The sequence below is a fragment of the Eublepharis macularius genome, chromosome 1 (genome assembly GCF_028583425.1).
Source record: "Eublepharis macularius isolate TG4126 chromosome 1, MPM_Emac_v1.0, whole genome shotgun sequence".
NCBI classification, from domain to species: domain Eukaryota; kingdom Metazoa; phylum Chordata; class Lepidosauria; order Squamata; family Eublepharidae; genus Eublepharis; species Eublepharis macularius.
Window position 1 is genome coordinate 44554159 of NC_072790.1, and position 14022 is coordinate 44568180.

General features: G+C 50.9%; 1 protein-coding gene across 5 annotated transcripts in view; it reads right to left on the reverse strand.

The window, feature by feature from the left end:
* Positions 1-3629: 3629 nt before the first annotated feature.
* Positions 3630-14022, reverse strand: part of VSNL1 (visinin like 1) — a 130359-nt gene continuing 119966 nt past the window's right edge. For all 5 annotated transcript variants that reach the window (XM_054992350.1, XM_054992376.1, XM_054992359.1 and 2 more), the window contains exons 3-4: positions 6749-6964; positions 3630-4659 (exon numbers count right to left, since the gene is read on the reverse strand). In XM_054992350.1, the coding sequence (XP_054848325.1) occupies positions 4462-4659; positions 6749-6964 (414 nt within the window). In that variant the 3' untranslated portion in view covers positions 3630-4461. The remainder of the gene's footprint in view (positions 4660-6748; positions 6965-14022) is intronic.

The window sequence follows — 14022 nt, forward strand, 5'->3', positions numbered from 1 at the left end:
TAAGGCAGAGTGACTGGCTTCACAACAATTGTACACGTTGCATCCACACTCAGCAGCCTCTCTTGACTGGTTTTATAGCCCCAGGGCTAAGGGCCATGAGTGCAGCCAAATGCTTGGGCGAGGATCCTGCACCTACTCTCTCATCATCAGGAGCCAGCTGGCACCGGCTCAGGAGGCATGCATTTTGCCTCCTTGCCTGCAGTTCTCAGCTTCCATTTACGGCACTCTAAGGGTGGAGGTGAAACTGGAGGGCTGGGGCCCGCTAACTGAGTTTCACCTGCTGGATTAGAGCTAGAGGGTGTTGGCTCTGCTTCAGGTGTTGGTTGTCTCTGCTGATCAGCACCCTGCTGGTCAGCTTCTGTTAGCTCCCCTTCTCCTGAGGAGTCCTTAGTTTGTGGTAGTTCCAGGCTGGCTGCACGGGGCTCCTCTTTCCCTGAGGAGTCTTCACTATCACTGAGCCCTGGCTGACTCATGACACCAACCTTTTAAAATAAAGATGTGGTTTAAAAACATATTATTGAATATACATAGCTTATCTTTACACACAGTGAAGATTCCTGTGCTGTAGTGGCAGTTGCTGTTGAAGCATTTTTTTAAAAATGTTCACAGCTAATCTCATCTCCAGTGGCCAATCAGAAGCCCTACTGGGCAGAAGCTCCACCTGGCTCCACCCACTTTCTAAAAACACTTGATGGGCATCAGGAAAGGTGTCAGAGTGGGCCATGCCACCTATGGGCACCACATTGGGATTCCCTGTGCTAAGGCATTTTGATAACACATTGCGCAATACAATTTCTTCTAATCTTTCTTTAGGATCTTTTGATGAGAAAATGGAAAGCTTGAGTTTTGCATTCAAACATGGCAACATTCATATACACACAAATAACTAGAAATTGGACAGGCTTCCATGTAAGACAGGAAATTTCCACAATGTTTTGAAAAAACATTTGATCTACTCATATTAGAGAATATCTTGATGGATTAGGAGAATGCAGGGGAATTTCCAGCAGATTCTAATGCACCATTTTGGGACACGGCACTTTGGCTGCATGACAACTTGAGGAAAGCTGATTTTGTGTTTGCTTGTAACTGATTGACTGCAGTACAACTTGAGGTATGGTTTTGTGACTAAGCACTATAATGATGTTTGTGTAGAACATGAAAAAGAAATTACAGCCTTGACAGCCCTCTCGAAACAGGTTTCATGGATTTTGGCATAGTTGTTCATTAAATGCTGCTAGATCATCTTAAAGATCCAGTTTGGTGCAGTGGTTAAGAGCGGCAGGACTCTAATCTGGAGAGCTGGGTTTGATTCCCTACTCCTCTGCTTGAAGCCAGCTGGGTGACCTCGGGTCAGTTACAGCTCTCTCAGCTCCACTCTCCTCACAGGGTGAATGTCATGAGGATAATAATAACACACTTTGTAAACCGCTCTGAGTGGGTGTTATGTTGTCCTGAAGGGTGGTATAAATCGAATGTTGTTGTTATTAGATCAGGGTTCTGCACCAGAATGGCTCAAGTCTTTTTAACTGGCTGGAGTCTGGACCTAGAAAGGGGAATAAATTACTCCCTACCTGAATATTTTGATATTTGGCAAGGTCTGGTTTTCTCATCAGCTGCTGGATCTGAATAGATATTTGGAAACAAACTCAAAGAATATCACTGGGGTGTTGATATTGGATTCTCTTTAGGGTTCTGAAGGACCTTCATTGGTGTGAAGTATTAGGTCCACATCCTTGAGGGTTTCCTGGATACAGCTTTGGATAAATAGGCACATGTTGCAATAAATGCAATGCACTCTGTGGAGTGATCTTTTTGAAAACTACTGTATTACGAAGGTGCAATTGGTGCAGATTGCAGAATCCCACTTCATAACTGGTCCAGATCATATTACACTGGAGTTTTGCAAGGTGCATTGATTGCCAGGTCTTTTTTCTTGGAGGGGATTGCATTTATTACTTTAGAAGTCCCTTAGCTCAGCATACTTTATTAGTCCGCTCCCCTCACTGCATGGAGATTGTGAAGCCACGCTTCACCTACCATTAGTGTAGGCAATTGATCTATTATGGCTCCAAGCAGTGGCTTCCGTTTGGACCCACAACTTGTCTATAGAGACGAAGGGAGTAATGCATGTAGCTTAAGTAAGTATATACTTGTTTTTTCGGTTCTTAGAATTTTGGAATCAAACCATCAAAAATGATCTAGATGGTGGACAGGTCTATCTATGGGTATCACCTTTGATAGCTCGTGTGGAATCTCCATGTTATAGATTGAATAACAATAATAGGAAAATAATACGTAATAGCTCACAATCATGCTGTGTATAGGAGCTTCCAGGAGGACACCAAACAGATGATGCCTGCAGAGACAGTTTCGGGAAAGACAGACTACTGTGTAACCTTTATCAACAGCTAGATTCAAAAGGAAGTACATGCGGAAAGCAGGTCCTTCAGCAATGAACAAACCATTTGTCCCAAAACTCCTTGCTGAGGGTTAGGAGAGCTTCAGAAAATATATCAAGGATGGGGGGGGGGGAGGTGCAGCAATACTGGGAAATCAGGTAAAATGGCGTATTTCTCCAGCATCCACCGACACAAGCCTCTACTAGAAGAGGGAGAAAAAAAGTACCTCTATTTGAGTCCTCATAATCACTGAGGCCTCAGGTCCTGCGACAGTTTTTGCTTGCAAGTCTCTCCCAGTCCTCAAAGAGGAGTTTCAGGACAAATGGCAAGCTGCTTGGGTAAGGGAAGGATATGCTTCGCCAACCCCTTCTATAAACTGTTCCACTTAGTCCGACTAAATCTTTTTCTCTAGTCTATTTTCTTGTAGATGTATGTGAAACCACTAACAGTATATTCAAATGTGAAATATTAAATAAAGTTGTTAAATCTGTTATACAGTGGGAAATATGTTTCTGACTGTAATCTTTACCTGGTCCATAACACAAGCAAACAGATACATGGAGTTTATCTGATCAGTTTAGATGTCAGTCCTTGGAGGAAAGACACATTTTCCAAGACATATTCACTGTGACCTTTAATGAGTCAAAATGCTTTTTAATATTTTGGCTTGCTTGCTTATGGACTAGTCTATAAAGAATGCTGAGTTGTAAACAGTCGAGGATTCCTAACCCTGCACCAGCAAATGCAAGGAAATTGTGGGGGCAATACCTGGGGAAGATGAAGTTTCAGAAAGATGTGGCATCACTTCTAGGTAACACTCTAGGAGTTTACCCAGTCTCTATTGTAAAGACTATAGAAACTAGGGAAAATTCCTAGAGAGTAACCATCAACACCATTTCAGTGTAGGGGTGGGGAATTGCTCGCTGAAAGTGGTCAAATTGTGAGCTGAAAACAGTCCTGTGTTGATGCCCTGTGTTGATGCCCAAGCGCTTCTGTGTTTCCACTGGTGTTCTCAGGAGTTCTCCCCACATTGCATGGGGGGGCTGGTCCACAGAGACACCTGATCTTTTTGAGGGACATGAGTGCTGTGTTGAGAGGGGTTAAAGTTCCCATGCGCAGCAAAAGCTCCACCAACAATTCTTTGGCACCGACCTGCATCTATCAGTTTCCCTCACATTTTATGCCAGTAACAATTTTCCAGTTGTGTAAAATAAAACAAGTGAGATGTCAAATGTTATAAATTTATTTTTGGGACATAGATCTCAACCTCTTTGGAAGCTTAAGAAAATTTCAAGCAGAAATCAATACACTCCCAACAAAACAGTTTAAACTTCCAATAAAACAGTATTTTAAATGTGTGTTTTTATATATATTTATATTATATATATTTATATGTTTAACTTCCAATTAAGGGAATACTTTAGCAGGGTTAGCTTTTTTTTTTTAAAGTCTATTTTATACTTAATTCCTCTGACATAGCTCTTTTATTTCTGATCAAAAGGATGCAAATGAGGTAAGAATTAAGGCAAACCTAAAAGTCATGCAAATTAAATACATTTATATTCACTGACGATACAAGCACGTGTGGAGCAGACTCATGGACTGAGGGACTTCCCCTCTGTCTGTCCAATATTACTATACAGCAGGATGGTGACATGTTTTGCTAATGAACAGTTACACTACCAGGGGGGAGTTCAGTGTCACTAACATTACCCAGTTTAGGAGACATAACAGCTATCATCAGAAAAACATGAACAATAAATAGTATTAATTCACCGCAGCATAGCATCGCTGCGCAGGCATCAGAGGAATAGGACTTATGAAATGGCATTGCACACATCACATCGTGGCTTAATATTTTTTTTATCATATATACTTTTAAAATTCTTTAGCAATTGACATTCTCATGCACACAAGTGTTTCAAACACAAGAAGCAAGTCCATTGATAGGTAGTCCAAGCAATTATTTTTTTTGTTTCGTGTGTGTGGAAATAGCTGCAAACTGAATGGAACATTTAAACTTCGGTGCAGTCCATGAAAGCATTTTTTTTACATGAGCTCATTTCTGAATGTCACATTGCAGGAGTAATACAATGGAAGGGTCACTCTTTGCGGCTTCTTTGAATTCGTCCAGTGTGATCTGGTCATCTTTGTTCTTATCCATCTTGCTGAAAATCTTGTCTACTCGCTGCTCTGGTGTGAGGCCATCTTCGTTCATTTTCATCATTATCACAGTACCCACCATTTTATAAATGGCCTAGGGAGAAAGAGATTAATTTCATCAGGTCTACCATTTGTAATTTTTAACCTGTACGAGCACAATCTGGCCAAAAAATTAAGCCCTTTGAAGTCTTAACTAATTTCAGTGGGACACTTATTTGCACATTCTAAGGGAAGATATAAAATGCAGTGTCAAAGTTGGAAATAAAGCATGAAAAGGTCTCACACTCAGAGTTGCCACTGTAACTTGCTACAGAGCTTCAGTACGCTAGTGGGAATCTTGTATTTGCTGTAGTGGAGGATGCATTTGTATTATTGGAAATGTCCATATTTATTTGATGTAGTAGTAGAATGACTACTAGGATGGGAGTAAAGCTTGTATAACACTAGGACTGTTTGGGGTGCAGGGTGCCCCTCTTTGTAGGATTAAACTGTGTAAGAGAGACCTGCTGAATCAGATGTGGTCCGTCTATTTCAGCATCCCATTCCACTCAGTGCTCAGCCAATTGCCCTGAAGAACCAACAGACTGGGCATAGAGACCAAGACCTCCCCCTTCTAGCACTGGTATTCAGAGGTTAGCTGCCTCTGAATATGGATGTTCCCCAGGGCTCATTTCAAGGGGGAATGCACAGGAAAGCAGTTCCAGCAGTTCCCCAAAGAGGACACATGTCAGATGGCCCCACCCACCTGACTCTCGGCCATTTTGGGCCCGTTTCAGCCTGGATTGGGGCTGAAACGGCCTGGATCAGGCCTCTGACAGGTGGTAGATCACTCTCCCGCTCATCAGTGGCCCGATCCTGACCCTTTCCAGCCATTTTCAGCCCCTTTTTTGCCGTTCTGGGCCCAATTTTGGCCCTGAATGGCCAGGATTGGGTCCAAAACAGCCAGAATAGGTGATGTTAGGGAGTGTGGCATATGCAAATCAGTTATACTAATGACACACTTCCGGTGATGGCAAGAGGTGTGGCATATGCTAATAAGTTATGCTAATGAGTTCATCCAGCTCTTTTTCTATGGAATGACCCCTGATGTTCCCATTAGTTACCATAGTTAGTATCCACTGATGGACCACTAGTATCCACTCTATGAATCAGTCCAATCCAAAACGACATTGGAAATCTGTGAATGAACTTTGGCATGTGGTACTTGTTCCTCAAATGCTGCTTGTTGGAGGGAGGGTACGCTGATCTGGATAAGAGTCGTGGAATGGATTACTTTTTAAGCCCACCGTCAGCTCTCCGTAATGTGTTTGCTTTTTCCCCCTTGCCAGGGCTTAAAGCAATGGAGGGGGTGGGAATTTTTGACTGGGGAAACTGAACAGAAGGAGTTAAACTACCATCCTTCCCAGGACTACAGATCCCCCACCCAACTGGCTGCTTTTTAGATTTAAATAAGATGTCAGAATCAGAATTGCCATCTTCCCATGTAACCGGTCTGAAATTTTGCCACTGGAGGGCAACCACCACAGTGTCCCTGAGTGTAAAGGTTTACTTTATCCTATGGATTCAAACCATTCACCTGAGCTCTTCGTGGGGAGGGTGGAATAGAAATCCAAATAAAATAAAATAAAAATTATATCAACGAAATAAAAGGATTGAGGACACCTTTTGGTTGAGGCAATGCTCACACCCTCCATTTAGTGACAGCTTTCTCCTGTCAACACAGAGCCAAGCTACAAGTGATGCCTGACACAGGTTGGACACTTGTCAGCTTCCCTCAAGTTTTGATGGGAAATGTAGACACCCTGGTCTTGCAGCTGTAATGGAGAGCCAAGCTGTAAAACCATCAAAACTTGAGGGAAGCTGACAAGTGTCCAACCTGTGTCACTTGTAGCTTGGCTCTCAGTTCCATCCAGCAGGGTTGCCAACCTCCTACTGGGGCTGGTCATTCCCCCAGAACTACAACTCATCTCCAGACTACAGAGATCAGTTCTCTGGGAGAAAATGGCAGCTTTGGTGGCAGGTTCTTTGGTATACTGTAAAGTCTAGGAGAAATGGATATATCTCCCTCAGCATCACCGCCCAACCCACAGTTGCAACCAAACCATCCAGTGTTCTTTTTCTTGGTCACATTACAGCGTGAGAATGAATCTGGCTTTTTAAAAAAAACCCACAAGAATTCTCACCTCTATAATTTCTAGCATCTCCACTCTGGTGATTTTTCCATCTCCGTCTAAGTCATACATATTGAAGGCCCAGTTCAGTTTCTGTTCAAAACTGCCCCTTGAGGTGATTGATAGGGCACAAATGAACTCTCTGAAGTCAATGGTCCCATCACCGTTCTTATCAAAGGTTCTAAAGGCATGCTGGGCAAACTTGGAAGCATCTCCATAGGGGAAAAACTGCAAAAGGAAACACAAAGGGGACAATGTGATAGCAATGTAAATCTTCCACATGTTATATCCAAGTATAAAATACAGCATACAATTGTTACTATGTGGCTTTTTAGAACTTCAGTCTGTGACCCGTTTGACCACAGCATAACACAATTGATTTTAGTAAGAATATTTCTAATCTGAGAATGGTATCATTGGGTTGCTCTTGACAATGCCATCTTGGCCCAAATTCTATAAAATGCCTACAGAACGTATAATATTATAAATCAAACAGAATTAGCTGTTTCCAGCTGCTGTTAGCCGTATAAAGATTTCTTGGCCTTCACCTTTCTTTTTGTTTCTGGCGCTAGCTATAAATTCTAATAACCATGAAATCATCCATTTAGGAAATGAAGACAAACTACATTGTCCGTTTGAACTTCTGTAGCATTGGATTTCATGGCTGCCTACATACTGGCTACCCAAAGGGGGAAAACAGGAAGCTAAATTTAATTCCTTCTGCCTGTCCAGTCTCATTTCGTCCATTATGTTATATTTCAGCAATCTGGAACATTTAATAGGTATCTACTATCCACTACATAAATTTACAGTGCTTCTGTTGAATAGTTAAAAAGTAAAAGTGCATCCTCTTAAAAGAGTAGCTTATGGGGGGGGGAATCAAATGTAGGTGAATAACCCTCTTGATAGGCTCTGGGTATGTTACAAAATTCTCTGGGAGGAAGAACAATGACAAGTTTTTACCTTGTCCAAAATTTCTAGTTTGGTTGAATGCAGCTATTCTAGGATATGACAGTTTCTGGAAATCTAAAACTAAGACTACAGCTTTGTGTGTGTGTTTTTTAATCCTGTTATAGTCAAGCAAAAGGACCATAGATGGGTATGAAATATCACATACAGAAGCTTGGGAATAGACCTGAAGTGATACAACTATTAACATTTACCTTATAGCAACTGACTCCAAACTAGATAGAAATATTCTGGAGAGTTATTTAAGGTGTGCCTGTTATATTCGATCCCTTCCTCTCTTCACATGTCTTTTAGTTATTGTGAGATGAATTTTTTTTTAAATCCAAACATTTGTGACTGGTTAAACCTAGCACCTTACTTTAGTAAGATTTAGTATTAGTAATGAATGTTGCCACAAAGAAATGTCTCTGGAATTCAGAACTACGTAAGGAAAATAGCCTTTCCAATATATTTCCTGCTAATTCCACCTCTTTACCTGTCTTTTGTGTTATCGTTTTTTTAATAAAATGAAAGCTGTAATTAGCACTAATCTAATTAAATTAGGATAGAAGGTAATGTAAAATGTCAGATTTGTCTTGATTACCCCAGCTATTCTTGGACGTATGACAGAGCTTCTTGGTATTCACTTACAATGGGGAGATGGACAGAAATTCTGAGATATCTGGACTAATATTTTCTGAGCGTATAGTTTAAGAAGAAGTGAAAGAGTATATAGGTTTATATGGGATTAATTACTCCTATATAGAAAAGCTGATGTGAATGCACTGTAGAAGCAGAGTGTAAGGTCTGATTCTGAATATGCAAGAGAATGAAGTAGGAATGAAGGGCAGAGATCTGACAGAATAGCCTGCACCATGTTCAACTATGGGTGGAGAATCAGGTTTTGGAATGTTCGTCGATGTTAAAAAAATAAGAAATCAATTATGGGAAACAAAGGAGTGTGTCTCTCTCTCTCTGTGTAGAGTTGTTAATAGGCCTGGAAGGGGAAAAAGTCCTGTCCCTTTAAGAGTGTCAGGTGTGTGGGCGCCCCCTTGTGGCGGGGGGTGGCGGCGGGTCGGCGCGGGACGCCCCCGGCGGGTCCGTGCTGGGTCCCTGTCAGTAGGTGGGGGGGGGTTTCCCTGGGTGAGGGCCGGCTTGGCCCCTGGGCGAGTCCCCCTTAAGGCCTCAGATGGGCGGCCACCGTCTGGTCTGGCGTTGCCAGCCAGCAATTAGCTCCACCCGGCCAGTCACCCTTCCAACATCAGGATGAACTGGCCCAGTCACATGCGACTCTCTCCTCCTCGGCCTCGGGGCTCACCTCCCTAAATACCCCCGCCCCTTATGGCCAACCCCACCCTTCCCTTCCAGTGCCCGCCCCCAGTGCCATTCCCACCACCTGTGCCAGGCGTGGCCACATCCTGCTGCCCCATCCGCCCTGGCCCCATTGGTTGTCTTGTCCCTGCTCCCTCCCTTCCTTCCCTCTGCCCTGCCCCCTGTCTCCTCCTCCCCCTCTAGCTGGCCTTGCTGGATGGCTGCCCGGGCTGTCCCTCTGCTGGCTGCGCCCGCCCCCTCCCTTGGCCTGCTGGGGGTTGTGGTTCCCCTTGGGGCTCTGCGCCGGCGCGGGCGTCCCGCCGCGGCCCGGCTTCCTGGGCGGCCGCTCTCTGCCTCGCCCATGGCCGCGGCGTCCCGCCGGCGCGGGCCCTGGTTGCCGGGGTTGCGGCTGCGGCCGAGATGACGGCCTTCCCCCTCCGCGGCCGCTTGCTGTTCGGCGCCGGGCTCCTGGCCTCGGCGGGTCGGCAGCCGCGGCCGTCAGCTCCGCCGGGGGGTTGAAGGGGCCTCCTCGTCTGGGCGGCGTTTCCGTGGCCGCGCCGTTGTTCCTCCCGGCGCATCTCCCGGCCGTCTCCAGGGGCCGCAGGTAGGCCTCGTCGCGGGCGGGGGCGAGGGAGGGGGTGGGGGTCGCGGAGTCCGAGGGCGTGGCGCCGCCGCCCCTCGGACACCCCCCCCTGAGCGTCGTGCCGGGCCTTCCGTCTTCGGCGAACATCCGGGAGAGGAAGTCGGCATTGGCGTGCAACTTCCCCGGGCGGTGGCGGATCGTAAAGCTGAAGGGAAGAAGGGATAGATACCACCGTAAGACTCTAGCATTATGGTCCTTTAGCCGGGACATCCAGAGAAGGGGGGCGTGGTCCGTCACGAGGGTGAAGGGGTTGTTGACAAGATAGTATTGGAGGGCCCCGACGGCCCGTTTAACTGCCAGTGCCTCCTTCTCGACAACGGCGTATTTCTGCTCGGCGGGCTGCAGCTTCCGGCTAATGAAGAGGACGGGGTGTTCTTGACCTTCGTGCTCCTGCGACAGGACAGCCCCGAGTCCTGCATCCGATGCATCTGTTTGTAGTATGAAGGGCTTGTCGAAGTCGGGGTTGCGGAGTACGGGGCTTGCGGACAGGGCGGCCTTCAGGTCCTCGAAGGTATGTTGGCCCTGGGGTGTCCATCGGACCCGGTTCGGCTGGTCCTTCCTCAAGTAGTCGGTTAGGGGGCTGGCTCGGCTGGCGTACTGGGGAATGAACTTACTATAGTAGCCGACGAGCCCCAGGAACCCGCGTAGCTGTTTCTTTGTCCCTGGTCGGGGGCAAGCCTCGAGGGAGGCCACTTTGTCTGGTAGGGGACGCAACTGCCCGCGTCCTACCAGGAATCCCAGGTACTTGAGCTCCTGGAAGCCGAGACGACTTTTCGTGGGATTGGCTTTGAGGCCTGCGTTGCGGAGAGCCTGGAGCACGAGCCGGAGGTGGCGAAGGTGAGACGTCCAATCCGGGCTGTATATCAGGATGTCATCGATGTAAGCGGTGGCAAATCCTTGACAGTGGGTTAGTGCCCGGTCCACCAAGCGCTGGAAGGTGGCCGCCGCCCCGTGCAGCCCGAAGGGCATCACCTGAAACTCGAAGAGGCCCTGGGGAGTGGCGAACGCGGTCTTTTCCCGGTCCCCAGGCGCCATGGGGACCTGCCAGTACCCCTTTGTCAGGTCCAGAGCCGAGAGGTAGCGGGCTGTGCCTAACTGGTCAATCAAGACGTCGGCCCGGGGCATCGGGTATGCGTCGAACTTCGCTACCTTGTTAACCTCCCGATAGTCGACGCAGAACCTTACTGACCCGTCCGGCTTTGGCACGAGGACGATGGGGCTCCTCCACTCACTGGTTGATGGACTGATCACCCCTAGGCGTAGCATCTCGTCTACCTCGCGGGCTACGGCGTCCCATTGTTTCCGGGGCAAGGGTCTCCACGTCGCTCGGGCGACCTGCCCCGGGGCCGTGGGGATGGCGTGCTCTGCCAGATTGGTGCGTCCGGGCCGGGTCGAGAAGCAGCCTGGTACTTCGTCCAGGAGCGCTTGGAGTTGCTCTTGTTGCTGGGGGCTTAGGGCAGCGTCCATCCCTGGGGAAGTGGCTTCTGGCTGGCGCGTCGTCCAGGGAAGCTCCCCGTCTGTTGGTTCCAACGGGTCATCGGCCAACTGGCATTCCCCCGCCGATCGTTCGCACCACTCTTTTAGATCGTTGACGTGCAGGCGTTTGGCCTGCCGCTGGGATGGCCCGCACTGTACTTCGTAGGAATGGGATCCTAACACTCGATTGATTCGGAAGGGGCCCTGCCAGGGGTCCCCCTGCTTGGACGGTCCAAAGACCCGGCGGCTTACTAGAACCCGGTCGCCCTCTAGGAAGGTCCTGGCCCGGGTTCCTCGATCATAGCGGGCCTTCTGCGTGGCCTGGGCTTTCTCCAGGTTCTGTCGAGCCAAGGAGCGAACGGTCTCCAGGCGCTCTCTGAGTCCCCGGACGTATTCGGGGGCCGGCTGGCCCGGTTGGGCCGGGGCCGTGGCCCACTGCCCCTCCATTACCTCCAGGATCCCGCGTGGGTTGCGTCCATACACTAGCTCAAACGGAGCGAACCCCGTCGATGCCTGGGGCGACTCTCGCACGGCAAAGAGGAGAGGATCGAGGAACAGGTCCCATTGTGCGGGTCGGTCGTGGGCGAGCCTCCGGAGCATCTGCTTCAGGGTCTGGTTAAACCGCTCCACTAAGCCGTCTGTCTGGGGATGGTAGATCGAAGTGAAAATTTGGCGTATCCCCATGGTGCGGCATAGTTGGCGGGTGATTGAGGCCGTGAAGGGTGTCCCACAATCCGTGACGATCTCACGGGGTAACCCCACTTGGGCGAAAAACCGAATAAGGGCTCGGGTCACCCCCGGGGCCTGCATAGTTCGCATGGGTATAGCCTCGGGGTATCGGGTAGCGTAGTCCATGAGGACGAGGATGAAGCGGTGGCCCCGAGAGGTCCGGGGCAAGGGTCCCACAAAGTCCATAGCTACCCTCTCGAAGGGGTTGTGGATCACGGGCAATGGGGCCAGGGGGGCCCGCGGCGGGTGCCTCCCCGAAGTCCGTTGGCACGTCTCGCAGGTCCGGCAGTGGCTCTTGACAGCCTGGTCTACCCCCGGCCAGAAGAACCGTGTCAGCACCCGGGCCAGCGTGTTGTGAGGTCCTTGATGTCCGGCCCAGTTATGATCATGGGCGTGCCGCAGGACGATCTCGCGATACTCCCGGGGCACTAAGAGCTGGCGGACTTCCCTACCCCGTTCCGTCGTGAGTCGGTACCACACGCCCCCCTCTTGGACTATCCGCGGCAGTCTCCCCGCCCGCCGAGGGTCCCGTACGATCCCTTCACTCACCGCCACTGTGTCTCGGAGCTTCTCGAGAGTAGGGTCGGCGGTCTGGCTGGCGACGAACGTTGGGTCGGCAGGCCAGTCAGGGAAGTTGGCCCCTGGGTGCGGGGCGGGCCCCGGATGGTTGTCCTGTCTCTCCACCGGGAGGGCCTCCTCGGGGCCCCGGGCGGCTTGTAGGTGTTGGTGGAATTCAGGAACGTCTCGGCCTAGAAGTACGGGGTAGGGGAGGTTGGTGACCCTGGCCAACTCTACCTCCCAGGTCCGCCCCTGGCATGATAAGGGGACGCGGGCCACTGGGTATGTCTCGGAGTGGCCGTGGAAGCAGGCTACCGTGGCGGTCCGGACGACCGGTAGCCCGGCAGGGAGCAGCCGGGTGCGGATCATGGACACCGAGCTGCCGCTGTCCAGGAACGCCGACAGCCGCCGTCCCGACACCTCCACCAGAATCAGGAGCGGCGGGGGGCGGGGAGGCGGAGTTGTAGCCGGGAAGGCCTCTTCCCAGCCCGCGTCGCACTCCATCAGTGGGCAGTCACGTATGTAGTGGCCGCGCTGGCCGCACCTGAAGCAGGGACCCCGGTCATCGTTTTCCCGGGCGGTCTTTGGCGCCCCGTCTCGGTTGGGGCCTGGTGGAGGGCGACCCCACGTGCCCTCGCGTGGTGGCGCTGACGGCGTTGGCCTGCTGGGACCGCTGGAGCCTTCTCGATTGCCCGGTCGGGCCCTTCCTGTACGGGGGGCTTCGGGGCCCCGAAAGCCCGGACCCTGGGGGCGACCTCCGCTGCCCACTTCGCGGGGGGGTTCCTGGGGATCGGCTGCCGCCGTGAAGTTCTCGAGCAGCGCGGTGGCCTCCTTCAGGGTCGCTGGCCGGCTGCAGGCCACCCACTGTCGGGCCTTCGGCGGGAGGATGTTCAGTAGTTGCTCCAGAACTACCTGATCTACAATCCCCTTCTCACCCTCCGTCGCGGGCCGCAGCCAGCGATGAGCAGCGTCGCGGAGGGCGTTGACCAAGGTCTGCGGCCGGTCGACCTTCCGATAGGTGATAGCGTGGAACTTGAGGCGGTAAGAGTCTGGGGTTACTTCATAGCGGTCGAGGATGGCAGCCTTGAGTGCGCGGTAATCGGCGCCCTCTTCCTTGGGCAGAGCTCGCAGGGCCGCTTGAGCTTCCCCCGTCAAGTAGGGTCCGAGGATGAAGGCCCACTGGGCTTGGGGCCACTGGGCGGCCTCCGCGGTTCGTTCGAACGCCTCCAGATAGGCATCGATCTCGTCCGTCTCTCCCAGCTTCGTTAACTGGAAGGGAGTCCCTCGACTCGGGCCAAGCGGTGCGCCGGCCCCTCCTCCGCCCAGGACTTGGGCCAACCCGCGCAGGAGGGTGGCCTGGGACTCCTGCTGTTGAGCAGTCAGGTCTCGTAGGAGCCGCACCTGCTGTTCCGCCATCCATTGGCCCAGCTGGCCTAAGTCTGGGGCGGGCGGACCGGTGGGCCCGGGGGCCGCAGCAGCGCCGGCGACGGCCTGATCCATGGGCTCTGGAGGGTCGGTCCGGAAGGGAGTTCCTGGCGGGGACGGCCTGAAAGTCGACGGGCGCAGGTAGCTCCGGGCGCGGGACCACCCTGGCGGGGCGGGTAGGCGTGGCACCGGCCGC